This window comes from Perca flavescens, chromosome 16 (assembly GCF_004354835.1).
Source record: "Perca flavescens isolate YP-PL-M2 chromosome 16, PFLA_1.0, whole genome shotgun sequence".
Classification (NCBI taxonomy): domain Eukaryota; kingdom Metazoa; phylum Chordata; class Actinopteri; order Perciformes; family Percidae; genus Perca; species Perca flavescens.
In genome coordinates this window covers 18,704,368-18,720,796 of record NC_041346.1, presented here as the reverse complement: position 1 = coordinate 18,720,796, position 16,429 = coordinate 18,704,368, and the positions used below count along the sequence as shown (strand labels likewise).

The 16,429-nt window shown below is 41.7% G+C and overlaps 1 protein-coding gene across 6 annotated transcripts in view; it reads left to right on the top strand.

Moving 5' to 3' along the window:
• LOC114570955 (mediator complex subunit 13L) overlaps positions 1 to 16,200 on the top strand; it is a 79,763-nt gene extending 63,563 nt beyond the window's left edge. For 3 of the 6 annotated variants that reach the window (XM_028601627.1, XM_028601626.1, XM_028601622.1), the window contains exons 7-31: positions 361 to 525; positions 645 to 801; positions 911 to 1,015; positions 1,510 to 2,157; positions 2,616 to 2,829; positions 3,038 to 3,116; positions 3,222 to 3,343; positions 3,621 to 3,717; positions 3,866 to 4,083; positions 5,574 to 5,749; positions 5,973 to 6,901; positions 7,266 to 7,445; positions 7,596 to 7,825; positions 7,932 to 8,130; positions 8,213 to 8,465; positions 8,572 to 8,824; positions 9,265 to 9,453; positions 9,573 to 9,796; positions 9,899 to 10,041; positions 10,628 to 10,786; positions 11,088 to 11,252; positions 11,599 to 11,762; positions 13,170 to 13,334; positions 13,516 to 13,625; positions 14,294 to 16,200. In XM_028601627.1, coding sequence (XP_028457428.1) covers positions 361 to 525; positions 645 to 801; positions 911 to 1,015; positions 1,510 to 2,157; positions 2,616 to 2,829; positions 3,038 to 3,116; positions 3,222 to 3,343; positions 3,621 to 3,717; positions 3,866 to 4,083; positions 5,574 to 5,749; positions 5,973 to 6,901; positions 7,266 to 7,445; positions 7,596 to 7,825; positions 7,932 to 8,130; positions 8,213 to 8,465; positions 8,572 to 8,824; positions 9,265 to 9,453; positions 9,573 to 9,796; positions 9,899 to 10,041; positions 10,628 to 10,786; positions 11,088 to 11,252; positions 11,599 to 11,762; positions 13,170 to 13,334; positions 13,516 to 13,625; positions 14,294 to 14,426 — 5,477 coding nt within the window. In that variant the 3' untranslated portion in view covers positions 14,427 to 16,200. The remainder of the gene's footprint in view (positions 1 to 360; positions 526 to 644; positions 802 to 910; positions 1,016 to 1,509; positions 2,158 to 2,615; positions 2,830 to 3,037; positions 3,117 to 3,221; positions 3,344 to 3,620; positions 3,718 to 3,865; positions 4,084 to 5,573; positions 5,750 to 5,972; positions 6,902 to 7,265; positions 7,446 to 7,595; positions 7,826 to 7,931; positions 8,131 to 8,212; positions 8,466 to 8,571; positions 8,825 to 9,264; positions 9,454 to 9,572; positions 9,797 to 9,898; positions 10,042 to 10,627; positions 10,787 to 11,087; positions 11,253 to 11,598; positions 11,763 to 13,169; positions 13,335 to 13,515; positions 13,626 to 14,293) is intronic. The other 3 variants (XM_028601623.1, XM_028601625.1, XM_028601624.1) reach the window with 3 other exon arrangements.
• Positions 16,201 to 16,429: the final 229 nt, after the last annotated feature.

Sequence of the window (16,429 nt, the reverse complement as noted above, 5' to 3'; positions counted from 1 at the left end):
CTAAGAAGACAAGTATTTGCTGCCTGAAGAGGTGGAGAAGTAAGTGTGAAGGGATTTAAGATGTGTGATATATTTTATTTAGGTGAATGTGCATGATCACATTAATGGATAAGGAGCAAGTGCATTGCATATAGTATATAGCTGCTGTACTTATTTCCTTTTCTTTAGCAAAATATAAATGAATGATAGGTTGGTGAGTGTGAAGACATTTTAGGCACAATAATTGTTATGTAGGTATTTCATAATAATAAAAAAAAACTGCTTTAAGATGGTGCTCAATAAACCTTGCCGTTAAAAATGAGCAGCGGCTGTCCCATTGTTTCATAACAGTGAATAATGCCCTTCTTTTTATCTTCTTAGGTGGAGTAAGGATGACCTACCCAGCTGCTTTAGTGCTGATAGCCCAGGGGGACCTACCAGTGGAGCAGCCTCCACCTGTTCCTGCAGCTCAGGGCCTCAGCAGGGAGCCAAACCACTGCAGTGTGCCGCTAACACCGCCAACGTCACCGCAGCAGCCCTGCTCAGGTAACAAAAACACACACGTACACACCTTCCTGCAGGACATTTCATACAACATTATACATGCATGTAATCCTGTACTCTGTCCTGCATTATGACATCTGTTCCACCCTTTATGTTTTCAGCAGACAGCGGCTTTGTGACCTCCGTCTCCAGTGTCCACACATCGGACAGCAGCATGGGGGTCGCCAGCATCAGCCCAAAGCATTCTGCGAAGAAGCTAACTCGTCAGGTGGTCCATCAGGCCTGGAGGGAGTGCTATCTCAACCAGCCTCAGCATGTGTAAGTTCAAACCATCGCTGAGTTTGTTTCCTCTGCTTAGTGTGTTTATTATGGAAGTGCAGTGATGCAGTTGAGCTGGTGCCCTCATAGATCTGTTTGTTCCCTGTAGATCGAATCCGCCAACTGACATGACGCCTAAGAAGGAAGTGCCAAATGGAGTAACCACGTGGGACTTTAACGATCTGGGAGCGAGAGCGTCCTGCAGCTGCTCCAGGTACCACAGAGCTGCACCCAAGCTGTTCAGTATCAGCATTATACTTATATGTACAGTATCTGCGCTTTAATGTGTATTACATAAGACATATTTATATTTAAAGCCTTTTGCAAAGCAGATGCTCTAACAAAACAGCTTTGTTAAGAAAAGTTTTTGATTTAAGTCAAAATACTATACAGTCTGAACAACAAACAACTTAATGTACAGTAAATTGTAGTAAAAATTCTGTAATGAATGCAAGTGTCAGATCACAATCTAAACTTAAATAAAACAATGACTAATATTGCTCAGCAGAAAAGAGACAGATGAGGACAATGAATGGGAACTGGTAGTCTTTTAAACTAGTAAAAAGAAGGAATATAGGTGTGGACACTTCAAAAACTCAAGACATTATTGTGACATTAAAGCAACATCTCTGTTATAATTACTTTAAAACAGATTCTTCAGAGGGTTTTCATTAGTTTTCTTTTCTAACCTATTTGACTTTGTTACAGGTTGAAGCAGCAGAAGTTGAATCTGACCACCCCATCCACTGCCAACCCCCAGACTAGTGCCAACCCCACTCAGTCCTCTGGGCCGTCATTATACCCTCCCTCGCTGCCCAAACATAAGACCAGTGATAAGACAGAAAAGGCTGACAAACAATCCAAGAGGCCAGCCATGATCCCCTTCCACCACCGTCTATCAGTCACACAGGAGACCTCTCTGGAACAGGATTCTTCCGGAGGGCCCCAGCTTGGGGGTCTTGTGGCTCTGGAGCAATCCTTGGAGCCTCTGTCAAGCTGCAAGTATCCCAAATCCCTCTCCAATGGCAGAAAAGCCCCTGAGTCCCTTCTCCATTCGCCAATGTCTCCACTTCCGCCCACACTCAGCCCACACCCACGAGTGCAGGACCCAGAGGTCCTAGATGGACCTCTGGATATGCCTGTCTGTCAGGATGGGACTTCAGGGTTGGGGTTGATTCCCAGCGAGACAGCTGTGTATACAGCTCTGCTTAAGCAGAGGGAAAATGGAGCCAGCTGGTGGAGAGGCTTCAGGACTCCCAGGACTAATAAGACTGACTACAGACCCTGTGAACTCCCCGCTGATAAATTAGAGGAAGTGAAGACTGAGACAGCAACTGAGGGAACTCCGCTAAAGAGGTAGGAGAGAGGGGCGCCCTGTACCAAGGCTCAGTCCTTAACGCAGCGGCCCAGGGTTTGATTCCAACCTGCGTCCCTTTCCTGCATGTCTTCCCCTTCACTCTCCTCCCTTTCCTGTCTACAACTTTCCTATCAATTAAAGGCCAAAATGCCCCCAAAAAATCTTAAATAAAAGAGGTAGGAGAGAGACACAACATCAGTGTTTTGCAAAATGTTAGGTGCAGGTGGGAGAGGAAGAGCAGAGAGTATCTTAGAATACAGATAATGAGATCGTAAGCTTCTGGAAACATCGGATAGTGCTACCTGAGCCAGAGTTATAGAAGACACGAGCATCAACAAAAAAAACTATTACCTTTGTCAGGTAGTACTGGAACCTCTGTGTGCATGAAAGAAAGAATGAATTAACTACTACACATTATTTAATTATTTGAATGCATTTGTCTCTTTTTCTCCTTCAGACTATACACACAGACGCACAAGAGATTTAAAATCTCAGAGGATAGGTTGAGGGATCACATCCACACTTTGGGCCTGTTTCAGCAGCCAGGTGTGGAGGCACTGCGGGAGCCTGGGGATGATCCCTACGACTTTAAGGAAGGAGACATCGAGTACACTTTCTCCTCTTCCAAGAGGTTAAAGGCTCAAGGACGAGAACCCAGCAAGAAGGCTAAGGTAGGACAACTTAATGCAGTAATAGTTAAGATTCAGAAAAACTATAATCAAAAGTTGTATATTAACCACATGACAACTTATATGCACTGTGGCACAAAATGCAACATCATATTTATGTAATTTTCTTTTAAAAAGGGTCTCCTGCCTTTAGGGTTAGGACTGGAATTGATCTGAGAATATTCTTATTTTCTTCTAATTTGTCCACCAGGGAGAAGAAATCACCAGCAACGGTGCACTGCCTGATGGGAAAGATGCAATGTCCATTTTTAACTCAGCTCCAAAATCAGGTAGGACATAGCTGCCACTGCCATAAACACCATGCCCATATTTCAGAGTGCAATTATTCATGGTAATTAGGAGCCATTGTCCTGAAGTTGTTTGTGTCGTTTTAGATGAATCGGGTCAGGATGACGGAGTTGCCAAAGCCAACCCTTCTCTGACCAGAGAAAAAGATCTGGTGGTCAACATCTCTGATCTAGACAACATATTTGATGAAGATGAGGAAGAGTTGGGGGTGAGGCATCACAGTTTACGTACTATATTCTTACATCTATTTATTATGTTTTTTTTAACAGCATGTAAGATATACTCTTAGACTCATCTACAGTTTTATTTCTAGCAAATATACTATAATTAGCAGTTTAAGGGTTTAGCGATAACACAGGCACAGATATCAGATATTAGTATAATTCTCTCATTATCCATTATGTTTTATGCTTTAATATTCTGAAGCCGAACATATTGTATTAATATAAAACTGATCCTCTAATATTATGTGTAATAATTTATAGACTGTTTACCCCAACCAGCACTCAACCAAGCTACCAGTATCAACAGAAGATCGCCCTCTGGGGAAAGAAGGGAGAGCTGCAGTACCTTATCCATCAAGTGAGTCACTTTGATGAGTATTTAGTGTAATACTTTTCTGTCTAACTACAGTTTTTTTTATGTATGGTACCATTACACCTGTGTAAACTAAATTGTTCCCTCTCTTCCTCCTCTCTTCATCTCTTTCTTCATTTCTGTCTCCTTTCAGCAGTAGCAGACCTCCAGAGGATGTTTCCCACCCCACCTTCTTTAGAGCAGCACCCAGCCTTCTCTCCCATCATGACGTATCGTGACACCCCGAGCCAAGAGCCCCCTGCGCCCAGCGGAGCGGCTGACCACCTGCTGCCTTTAGCCTCCACCCAGTTTACTGAATACCGGATGGACATTGAGGAGGGCATGGCCAGTCCCAGGCAGGAGGATATCAAGGTGAGGAGATGTGGATCGATCCCTAATTAACAGCACATATAGCAGCATATTTAGCTTTGTGCGTCATGCGTTAAAGTGTGAACTGAGGAAATTACTCTAAAGTATGGGAAAAGGGACTTGGACTGGTTAATTACTTTCATAAATTACTTTTATCCATTTAAAACTCATCCAAGGGAAGTCAATACAAGGACTTGTTGACTGTCTGGCAGCTGGTCAGGCTCACACCTCCTGTTAGAATTGTTTCACTGATACTTGTAGCTCGCTAATTAGCTATCTCAGTGTTGTGAGACAGACATCTGTACTGATTGCAGCTGGGAAATGCTGATAATAGTGGCCACTATTAGGTGCATCTGCTCGTAAACACGAACAACAAGGATTGTTAGTGCTACTCAATGTTGCATAAGACATGCAAACAGACTTAAGATTCTTACACTGTACAGAATTAGCAGCAGAGAGTAGAAGCCATCAGGCAAGTGTTATTTAAATAAACTCCAGGTGTACTTACCAAACTTTCAAATGCGTTGTTTTATGAGTACAGAACCTATTTGTACTACTGTAGAAGTTTGGTACCATTCCGGGCATTATTAGTAGGGTAATTTACGAGTTCAATTTAGCATTAGAATTGATTGAATCTAAGTAAATAAATGAAAACTGAGTGTTAGCTCCAGATGTGATAAATTTTCCTTGTATTGTACCACAGCTTCTATCGTTTAGATTGGGATGTGGTATATAATAGACGTGTATTCAGCATTAGTTGGTGTGGGGAATATCACCTTCTAAATGAGAGTGGTCAGAGGAGTTTTGCCAGACTTTCTCAAGCTAAATGTCAAAAGGATAGAGTGGGCACATAACCAAAAACCAACACTGGACACTTGAAGAGTCTATATCTTGCTTTCTTTTGTGATATGTTGATGGCTAGGCTAAAATATGTCATAACAAGCCACACTGTTGCACTGGGTGACATGGGTGCTGTAGTTTATTTTAGGTCAATCCCACATACACTGTGCAATAAATGTGTTTTACTCTGAAGCCGAAATATTTACACAGTAAATTTTAACAATTCAATTCAAATTCTTTGTTTGAGAAACATTTACTAAAAACTACAATGCCCAACATTTTAAAGGAAACGACACTACCTTTTTAGAAAACTAAAGTAGATATTTGTGATTTGATTTTTATTTTTTAAAGATTTGAGTCTTCGGCATAAACGATCTAGCCAGGGGCTGAGAGCACATTGTTGTTTTTGGTCTTTTTGTGTGATTGTTGACAGTAAGAAAAATTTTGAATACTGCCAGCCGTATCCTTTAAGACCATGACAGTGACTTTAGTTCAATTCAAATGGCCTGTATAGTCCAGAGATGTGAATGAAATATAGTCAAATTGCATCTCTCATATAGATATGTTACCAAATGATATATCCTTTTTTGTTTTTTTTGTCTATGTCACTAAATGATAAACTTATATTCTTCCATGATCTCTTCTGTATCCAGCCGCAAATAGGCTCCTCCATGTTCGGTCCATTCTTCTGCCTACCCAGCCAGAGTCTACCACCACTCAAGATTCCTGAGCAATGCTACTATCGTCCATCCTGGGCCCTCATGCCCAAAATGGAGCATTTCCCAGTCATGCATCCCCAGAATGCTTCTTTCCTTAGAGACGGATACACGTGAGTAGTCAGCTATGACAAGCTTTTGTGACAAACTGTCAGAGAGATCTCCGATGTCCATGTTTTTTTTATTTTTTTTTGTGCTAATATTTTTAAAATGAATTTTGTGCATGGTGCCATTCTCTAAGGATGCACTGTTTGGGTATAAGGAGCAGTATGTCTTTTAAGAGCTGCTGCCCAGACATCTAAAGTAATCTTGTTCATCTATCTGACTATTTTCCAGAAACATGCCCAGTGTCAACACCCTCACGGACCAGGAGTACGGCCAGATGAGCGCCACCACTGCCTCTGTGGGTACCACTGCTGGGATCCTCCCATCTCCTGCCACACCCCGCTTCTCTGTGCCCACTCCACGAACACCTCGTACACCACGGGGTATTAACGCTGCAAGCTCTGGGCAGGGTTCGGTGAAGCAGGATGGTACTGAGCTCAGCTCACCAGTCTCCACGCCTTCCACCAGCCTGCCTCTTAGTTCTGTAGAGCCCCTAGCTCGGCCAGGACCCTCCCTGCCTGAGGCCCACAGCCTGTACGCTATCCTCCTGCTGTCAGACTCCGTCCTCAACGTCTTCAAGGATCGCAACTTTGACAGCTGCTGTATCTGTGCCTGCAATATGAATGTCAAAGGTGCAGATGTGGGGGTGTATATCCCTGATTCCACTTGTGAAGATCAGTACCGCTGTATGTGTGGCTTCAGTGCCATTGTGAACAGGCGGCTGGCCCATGGCACAGGCCTCTTTTTGGAGGATGAGCTGGATATTTACGGTCGGACTTCTGAGGTAGGCCGGGCGGCCGAGAGGAGGCTGGCTCTTTGCCGGCGGGACCCAGCTATGGGTGACCCCAGGGCCAAGCGGCCGCAGGACGCAGCCCCTGCCTCTCCGTTAGTCATGATCCTTCTGCAGGAGCACTGCTCCCATCCCATTTCTTCCCTGGCATCACTGCATCTCCCCCTCAGCTGTTCCTGTCATGGCCGCAAGGGGGCACTGCTCCAAAGCTGGATGTGTGAAAAGCAGTGGGCAGATGGAAGTGATGCTTGTGTGGACTGTTACAATGCCTTGGAACAGGGGCTGCAGTATGTGGATAACCACACAGGAGGGAAAGTAGATCCAGCTGTTGTCAGAAGTACCGCACTTCACTCCTGGCCTCACACAAATGGTAAGAGGCATGATTTGACATGCAGGGGTTTGAACATACAAATAACTGAATGCATCATTGGGATAAGATGTGTGTGATAAACTCCCTTTACAGATATTTGGTGAGAAAACTATTTTCATGTATGTCTACCTGCCTTCATGTTATCTTAATTATGTATCAATGTGTTTTGTGTGTTTATTTGTTTCTTTTGTGTATAGAATCATGTTAACATGTGTGCATCTGTTCATGTATCTTGTGTGTGTGTGTGTGTGTGTGTGTGTGTGTGTGTGTGTGTGTGTGTGTGTGTGTGTGTGTGTGTGTGTGTGTGTGTGTGTGTGTGTGTGTGTGTGTGTGTGTTTGTGTGTGTGTCTGCCAATCTCCACAGTGGTGGACATGAACATGTTGTCGTCCCAGGATATGGTCCGTATACTGCTGTCTCTGCAGCCTTTCCTGCAGGATGCTATCCAGAAGAAGAGAACAGGACGGACCTGGGAAAACATCCAGCATGTTCAGGGTCCACTCACCTGGCAGCAGTTCCATAAGATGGCTGGGAGAGGCTCCTACGGTGAGTCAATATATGCATTGTTTTCATGCAGAAAACTAATTCCCTGTCTTAGTTTTTTGCTGTATGTTACCTGTGATAGTGTGAAATGCACACATAAGTCATCCTTATACTGTAGGCAACTAAACATGGTACTATTTCTGTTTGTCTAAGGTTCGGAGGAGTCACCAGAGCCCTTGCCCATTCCTACAGTGTTACTGGGCTATGACCGGGAAAGGGAGTTCTTGGCATTGTCCCCTTTGGCGTTAACTTTTTGGGAGAAGTTGCTGCTGGAGCCTTATGGCGGGCAGCGGGATGTGGCATATGTGGTGCTGTGTCCCAATAGCCCCTCTCTTCTGGCTGCAGCCCGAGCCTTCTTCCAGGAGCTCAGCGCTGTTTACGAGGTAAGAGAGTGGATTCTGAATCAGAAGCATTGTAGAGTATCAACACATATTGTAATATAATGTGATAAGTGAAGAGAATGAAAAGTAGCCTTGATTCCGTTTTCAGACGTGCCGCCTAGGGAAGCACCGTCCTCTGGCCCAGGTGTCCAGGGATGGCCTTTTGCGTGTGGGGGAAGAAGTGGAGCCAGAAAAGCTGGAGGAGCTGGATGTGGACCAGTGGGTGACTGGACCCTGGGTTGGACAGCAGCACACTGACAACCTCAGCAAACTTAAACTTTACGCTTATGCCTGCAAGCAGCAGCTTGGTGAGAATATTGAAACTAATCTGATCTAATAAATAAAATCAACCAGGCACTGCTAATGAACTCTTTTTTTTCTTTCTTGCAGGTCCCCAGCTGTCAGTCTTGCCTTTGGACAGCAGTCTTCTGTTGCCTCCCAAAGTCCAGGCTCCCTTAAACCCTACATCCTCAACCCAGCCTGCCTCATCTGGGCAGCCTCAAGTTTGGGGCCCTGAGGGTGAACAAGCTCCAGGGACTGTCAGTTCAGGAAACGCTTCGACAACCCAAGGAGCAAGCAGTGACATTAAAGGGCCTTCCAGTGCAACACCATCAACCAACACACCAGCAGAAACCCCTGAACTGTAAGACCCAAATTATTGAGGAAATGACCTCAACTTAAATTCTGCCCCACACATTTGAACTAGTACAATTATAGTACAACTTCTTTCTTCTCTTGCTCTCTTTCAGCACTGCCGAGCAGTCTAGGATCGGCATCCCCACTGTGGCTGACTCAATGGAGAGCCACGCCAACCCACCAGCTATTGTTATTTACATTGTGGATGCTTTTCTGAGCTCAAGTGGAGCGAGAAATGAAGGGGGAGAGGAAGAAGAGGTTGACGAGGTGGAGGCCAGCAGCATTTGGCTACTAGGGCTTCTTCGCTGCTACACAGAGATGCTACAGACTTTGCCGGAGACGATGAGACCGGCACTGGTGCTACAGGTAGGAAGACTTAGATTCTTACACTGTACAGAATTAAAGTTGACACAGCGGTAGCGGTAGCAGCAGAGAGTAGAAGCCATCAGGCAAGTGTTATTTAAATAAACTCCAGGTGTACTTACAAACTTTCAAATGCCTTGTTTTATGAGTACAGAACCTATTTGTACTACTGTAGAAGTTTGGTACCATTCCGCGCATTATTAGTAGGGTAATTTACAAGATACACCTTTTGGTTCCATTAGCGCCTGCACTAAGCCATTCGGCTGATAGCGCTAACTCGACCAATGTTAGACCAAGGGAAAAAAGCTTCTGGGGGGGTGTTTAGCTCGAGGTCATGGTGCAAAGGACCCTAGGGTGAAATTACTCTGAACCATCCCTTTAAACAGAACTTAAACTTGCTCTTGTAATCATCTTTTCTTTCCATCTTAATGTGTCTTACTAAGGTGGTGCCGTGCCAGTACCTTCTTCAGCCAGCCAGTGGGGAGAGCCATTTCTACCTGCAACATCTGCGCTCCCTGTCCTTCTCCTGTTACTCCCAATGCAGACGTCTGCTGCCCCAACAAACACACATCAAGTCCCTGACTGGCTTTGGACCAGTGTCCACTGTCAATGCTGTACTTAAGAGTCCAGAGGTAGGCACGGAAATACAGCAACTTCAGTCGTATTTTCCACTAAAAATGAGTGTAATATACTTGCTCATTCCCATATTAATCCACTTTTTTGTCTTGAAATCTGAATTTTACTCCTTCAGCACCCCAGCCCACTGCAGCTGTACACTCCCCCCTTTATCCTTGGTCCGACCCGTCCCAAGCAGCCAGAAGCAGGCGAGATATGGGCAGAGCTTCCTCCCAAATATAATGTGCTCTTTGTTGGCTATTGCTTATCACACGATCAGCGATGGATCCTGGTGTCCTGCACCGACCAGCAGGGGGAGCTCCTGGAGACCAGCATTATCAACATAGATGTACCCAACAGGTGTGGAAAAGTTGTCCTAATTCTGTGCCCAGTTGTCCTTTTTAATTGTTCTGCTTTTGTTTGTATGAGACAACACTCTGATCGCCTACGTATTTTTTTCAGATTGCGGCGTCCCAAGGTTTCAGCCAGGAAGATGGGACTACAGAAGCTGTGGGAGTGGTGTATTGGCATCATCCAGATGACCTCACTGCCATGGAGGATTGTGATTGGTCGATTAGGCAGACTGGGGCACGGGGAGCTGAAAGGTGAGTTATGTTCATTCAGAAGAAACCAGGTTTGTCTTGATGAATAGGACTTACAGATTAGTTATGTGCAGAGGAATTATAGAGTTCCTGTTTGTTGCAAGATATCATTATCATTTAGTTTTTTTTATTTTAATGTGAATACAACATTACTTTATAACCACTTTGTTTCCCAGAGTGCATATACTGACAAGTAAAAATGAGTGTTCATTTGGAAATATGTCTCTGCTTTGAGCAAAGACAAGGCAGTAAGTAGGGTCATTCATTCAGCATAAACTGTGACTTATATTATCTATTCTCTTTGTCCATTTCCTAATATCCATTTTGCAAGATTCCATACTGTATTGCCATACAACTTAGTTGTTAGGAATTTGCCTCAGTGTGCTTATGACAGAATAACAGACAATCACAGCATAACTGTCAAGACATATAATAAGAATTCATTTTGCTCTCTTTTATTTCCCCTCAAGAATTGTGTCGAGATTAAATTATTTTAGAGAATGATCCACTTATTATCATATCTGTAAATATCTCTGCATTTATCTTGTTTTCTCAATTGCACGTGCACCTCCCACCCTCTCTCAACCAGACTGGAGCTCACTCCTTGGGGAGCATTCCCTCCATTCAATAGGGCGCCAGCTGAGGGAGGCTTGTCGTATGTGTGGGATCTCAGCTGCCGACTCTCCCAGCATCCTCAGTGCCTGCCTGGTAGCCATGGAGCCACAAGGTTCCTTTGTGATCATGCCTGGTAAGTAACCTCTCCACTTTGTGAAACTGTAATAATATTGGATATTGCAGTACACTGGAATGTTTAGTTTAGTTTCACATTGACAAAAAAACATGTGTAACAAGTAACTGCATTAAAAACGAGCTATATAATTGTGCAGATAAGAAAAACTGTAAATTAGTATGAAATTAAATAAAGAAACAGTAGTACTAATAATAGTTTACTGCAAATTTAAACACAGATTTTTCAAAGAGTTTTCTATGGATGTAACACCCAGTATAAATAGACACGTCACCTTCGCTGTGTTTCTCTGTGTGTCCAGATGCAGTCACCATGGGCTCAGTGTTTGGCCGCAGCACTGCTCTGAACTTGCAGACCTCGCAGCTGAACACTCCTCAGGATGCTTCCTGTACACACATCCTAGTCTTCCCAACTTCTGCCACCACCCAGCTGGCACCCAGCTCCTACCCTACTGAGGACAATAATGGTAATGTCTAGCAGGATAACAGTCATACTGTAGTTACAAGATTACTTATTGTGTTTTGAGACATACAAAAATGTATGCCCTTGTTAAAAATGTTAAGATATAATATTTTGTACCAACAGGTGGCATCTTTGTGCTACAATATCTCTCCCCACAGTCACAAATGGCTTGTGCAAAACATGATGAAGTTCTAGATCTGGACTACATTGGGCCCCTTTGTGGGATTATTAATTGTGTTGGTTGAAATTACTCCCAACTGGATCTGTGTCATTGTTAATAGGGTTAGGGTCAAAGTTTAAATTAATTGGGGCTGTGCTGGCATTGTTTTTATCTCTGTTTTTTCCTTCAGACGACATGTTCGATCTGCCCTTTCCCGATGAACTGGAGAACGACATAGGCCATGACATGATGCTGATAACAGGGAACCTCCACCCTTCCCCCAACACCTCTCCTGTGCCCTCACCGGGTTCTCCATCCGGGATGGGAATAGGATCACATTTCCAGCACACCAAGGTGAGTCCTGGGCTGGTGAAAAGAAATAATCCTACAGTGGCTTGAGCTGTAGAAAATGACAAAGGAAAACAATAGCATAGCCTATATGTGAAAAAGCCATGGTACTGTATTTACACATTACTTTATAGACATTATTTTTGAAAAAGGAAAGAACGCTGTCTACCGCTCAGACTCTGAACAGGAAGGAAGAGAAATACAGAGTATGATCAGACCTGATTGTGTTACTTTAAAAAGAAATAATAATAATAACTTTACTGAGATCTGTCCACTTAATCTAGCTGAGCAACCTTGAAATACATAAACAATGCTGAAGCAAAACACAACAACGTATAAGACCATATATGACCTATAGAGTATATCAAATATAATAAGCATTTTAATTGCTATGTTCAACTGTTTGTTACAGAACTACTTTATTGAAGCTCTTTGAAGCATGGCAGTGTCTTTTCTGCAGTCTTCATATTATCAAACCAGAATCAGAATTACAGGTTTGCCAAATATAATAGACACAGAGATAATTTGTCTTGGAGGCACAGGAGAAGAGACATGTTGACAACCTCTATTACAGAATATTTCATTCAGTACAGACAAACTGTGGGAACAGCGTGTAGTTGTGCAATAACATGTTAAAGTAACTGTTACGCTTACTTTTGTTAGTTGTGTATGTTATTACTGCATTGATCTGCATGCAAACAAATCCAAATATGTATGTTGCAAACACTTTATTAGCAAATAAAAGATTTGTTGGTTAAAACCAGTATTTCTTCTCTTTAAATGGTGTTGCTGGGTAGCTCACCTGGTAGAGTGGGCGCCCATATGCAGAGGCTCAGTCCTCAACGCAGTGGCTCAGGGGTTGAGTCCGACCTGCGTCCATTTGCTGCATGTCTTCCCCCTCTCTTTCCCCCCTTTCCTGTCTACAGCCGTCCTGTATATTAAAGGCTAAAATGTCCCAAAATATCTTTAAATCATGTTGCTGGAGCTGTATGTATAACTAACTATTAAACTAAACTATGCTGTACAATACTATACTACAGTATACAATATACTATATTTTGATCTACAGGGATTGCATGCTATAACCTAGAAACATCTCCATTGACATAAAGTAATTTTGCGTTCAAGCACAGTTCAAACCATGGAAAACCAAAAAATAAGCAGATCTCATTATGGCAATTGCTGAACTACAGAACATCTTCAGATCTCTTTTAATGCTACTAATAATACATATGCAGTGTTATTCAGCTTCGTAATCAGTTTGGTCAGTACTCTTTTCATGCTTTTATGCATAACCTTGAAAATTATTTGTTTTTATTGTTCTTAAAGGGGGGCAACACACTCATGCCAGTGAACAGTCTCAGAATTGTAAGGTTTGTAATTAATAACTGTCCTTCTCCTGTGTGTGTATAGAGCCAGGGAGAGCGCTTGCTGTCCAGGGACAGTCCACCAGAGGAGCTGAAGCAGCAGCCGCTGGCTCTGGGCTACTACGTCTCCACTGCACAAGCAAATGGACTTCCTCACTGGTTCTGGGCCTCCTGCCCGCAGGCTGAGAGCCAGTGTCCACTTTTCCTCAAGGTACTCAAAACACTGCATGTGTGTGGGTGAGATAGACAAAGCCAGTAAAGCTTATTTTATTTGAGAGAAATACATACAGAGAAAGAAGAATTTGTACAGAAAGATGCATACAGCTGCTCACTACAGTATAGCCAGGCATTCTTCTGCATTTGACATCGTGTCATGTGTTTATTTACTTCAGGCCTCCCTCCACCACCACATCTCCATAGCCCAGTCTGATGAGCTGGTGTCAGACAAGACTAAGAGGACCCCTCACCCCTTAGACTCAAAGACCACCTCTGATGTGCTCAGGTAAATACATAACACATGTTGTCCCTTTTAGATTTCTTTGTCATCTGCTTTATAGAAAGCAGCTACTGGAGGGCGAATACAAAACAGGCGGAAGCCTTCAAAGTCTGTGGCCAGTGGTCTTAATGAAGTAGTTGATATAAATCTATGTATTTAAAATATCGGTTCTTTATAAGTAAGTGTTACACTTACATTCTCATAGTTAACAACACATAAGCATTTTTCTTGCAATTGCAATGTGTGCTAAGAGCAAGTTTATGTGTTAAAGTGATTTGTTATCATTTGCATATGCATCATAATTGATGAGAGCTGATAATAGTGGTTTTAGATAACATTACAAAAACTTGTATTTATTGTTATAATTGTCTTGATTAAATCTAAATATCTCATTAATAATTGATTAATGATAAATATATTAAAAGAAACAAATAGTTAATTTCAATTATATATCAAATTTCATGCTATAAAATTGTGATCAGTTTTTTAGCCAATAACTTAATAAATATTTAATATCAGAAGTGACAAACTGATGTTAGTGCATACAATTATGATTAAGGACATCAAGGTGGATTCACTGGATAAACCTTTAGAATATATACAATTTTAAATATGTTTAAAAAGTCAGAATTTCTTACAAATTCTTATTGCTAAAATTGTATATTTAATAACAGGTTTGTATTGGAGCAGTACAACGCCCTCTCCTGGTTGACGTGCACCCCTGCCACCCAAGATCGCCAGTCCTGCCTGCCTGTCCACTTGGCTGTACTGATCCAAATGTACAATGCCATCCTGAACATGCTTTAGCTGTGTGAGACTTCAAGGAAAACTCTAGGGGACTGATGGTTACCTTCGTTTCCTCTGTGCCTACGCTTCCTTCTTCTAGGCACCAGAGATCTTCTGTTGCTTTGGGTAGACGTGGATTTAATGGTCGAATAAAGGACAGAGCATGTCAGACCTTCACATGCCTGGAATGTATAGAGTAAGAAGAGTGAAAAGCTCTGAACAGAACTTTAACTTTCACTTGTGAACTGCGTCACCCTGCAAACCCAATACATTTGGTACCTTCACAACTGGTCCTGTGCCAGTTATTTACAGGTACTCTCTGAGGGGGGAAAACAGATGGATCTATCCAACTATGCCCATTTTATTGACATATCACACTGTTAGTCATATTAACTTTCTCCTGATCAAAATAGCATTATATCCCACTTGGGCTACACCTCTTAGTGGCATTTGAAGCATCTGACATTTACAGAGAAGCTTTATCCAGATTCTCTTTATACTTTCACCTGTGAAATGGGATGTCTGTGCAGGGCCACATCCACTAACTCCAATTTGTACAACCAGCAAAGTGGCATGACAACACAAACGCATAGCTTTGTTACATTAATGACGCTTTTACATTTTTGTATAGAACTGCACCGTTGAGCTTCATGGGACTTGCAGTCGGGTGATAATCTTTTCCCTTTACTCTGAAAGGGGCAAACAGTCCTCATTTACTCCACAGGGGGAGCATTTGATAATGGCACTTTTTCCCTCACTTTCCAAAGTGTTGTAGATATGAACACAATGGAAAATATTTGACCAGTTAAGACAGAAGTGTTGTTTATAATGTAAGACATACATTTGCAAAGAATTGAGACTTATTTTTTAATATTTAAAACAAGAAAATGAGAAACTTAAACAAGGCCTTTTTCCCAATTGACTGTTAATTGTCTTGGGAGCGGAAATTTAAAAAATGTAATTTTAATGCAATTGTAAAGATGCCATATTTATACAAATTATATCATATCATAGAATTTGATATATATATATATATGTGTATATACATAAATATATATTACCTCTTCCAAGCAGGCACTTAATGATAAGGGTGATGGGCACAACCATCTCTTTAGAAGTGGACACAGTATGAACATTAATTAAAGAAAATGCATTTTAGTTGTTTTATTTTATTTTATTTTATACAGATACTGAACAGTTCACCTTTTATTTAATGAGTTTAAATTAAAAGAATTGATGCAGGAGATACAGTATACTCTATATTTATAAAGTGTTTCTCTTCTGCTAAAAAAAACTTGAAATAGGCAATAGAAGACCATGGTATTTCAACATTGCAAGATTATTAAATATTTAAGAATGATGCTTTATTTCATTGGCTCTCCGAAATGATGTCAAGCAAACCATTAGAAAGGCCTGTCTCTTCAGCTTCACCCAGTCTGCTCTTTGTTAGATTCCTAGCATGTTTGTATATATATACACTTTTCAGCTGTGTTTTTTGGAATTTCTTAAAGCTGTACATTTCATGCTGGTTGGTTTACTTTTAAGTGATTCATATCAAAGTATTTTTTTTGCTGTGAGCTTTTTTTGATATACAGTATACAGAACAAAACTCATTTAATTACAGCCAAGAGGTTGGATTGCCAAGTAAGTGTACACAAATGTACAGACGAGGGCAAGTTTGCAAAAATTTGTCACATCTGTCATCACTTTGAATATCAAACAGATCCACTTTAGTGGGAGATATCTGTTACTTTTACACTCTTTTTTAGTAAATTATTAAAACTCTTGAAAATGATTTTGTGTTCAGTGTTCTCTTTTAAATCTAAAAGACTGTAAACAGATTATAAATATATTTACTCAAGTAATGCACTTAAGTACAAACGTAAGTACTTTTTACTGCACCACATTTATCTGACAGTTAATGTTCAGAGAATACTTTAGTGCTTTTACATTTTGAATCCAGGGCTTTTAGTTGTAAATGAGTATTTTCACAATTTGCTATTTTTATTTAAGTAAACAACCTG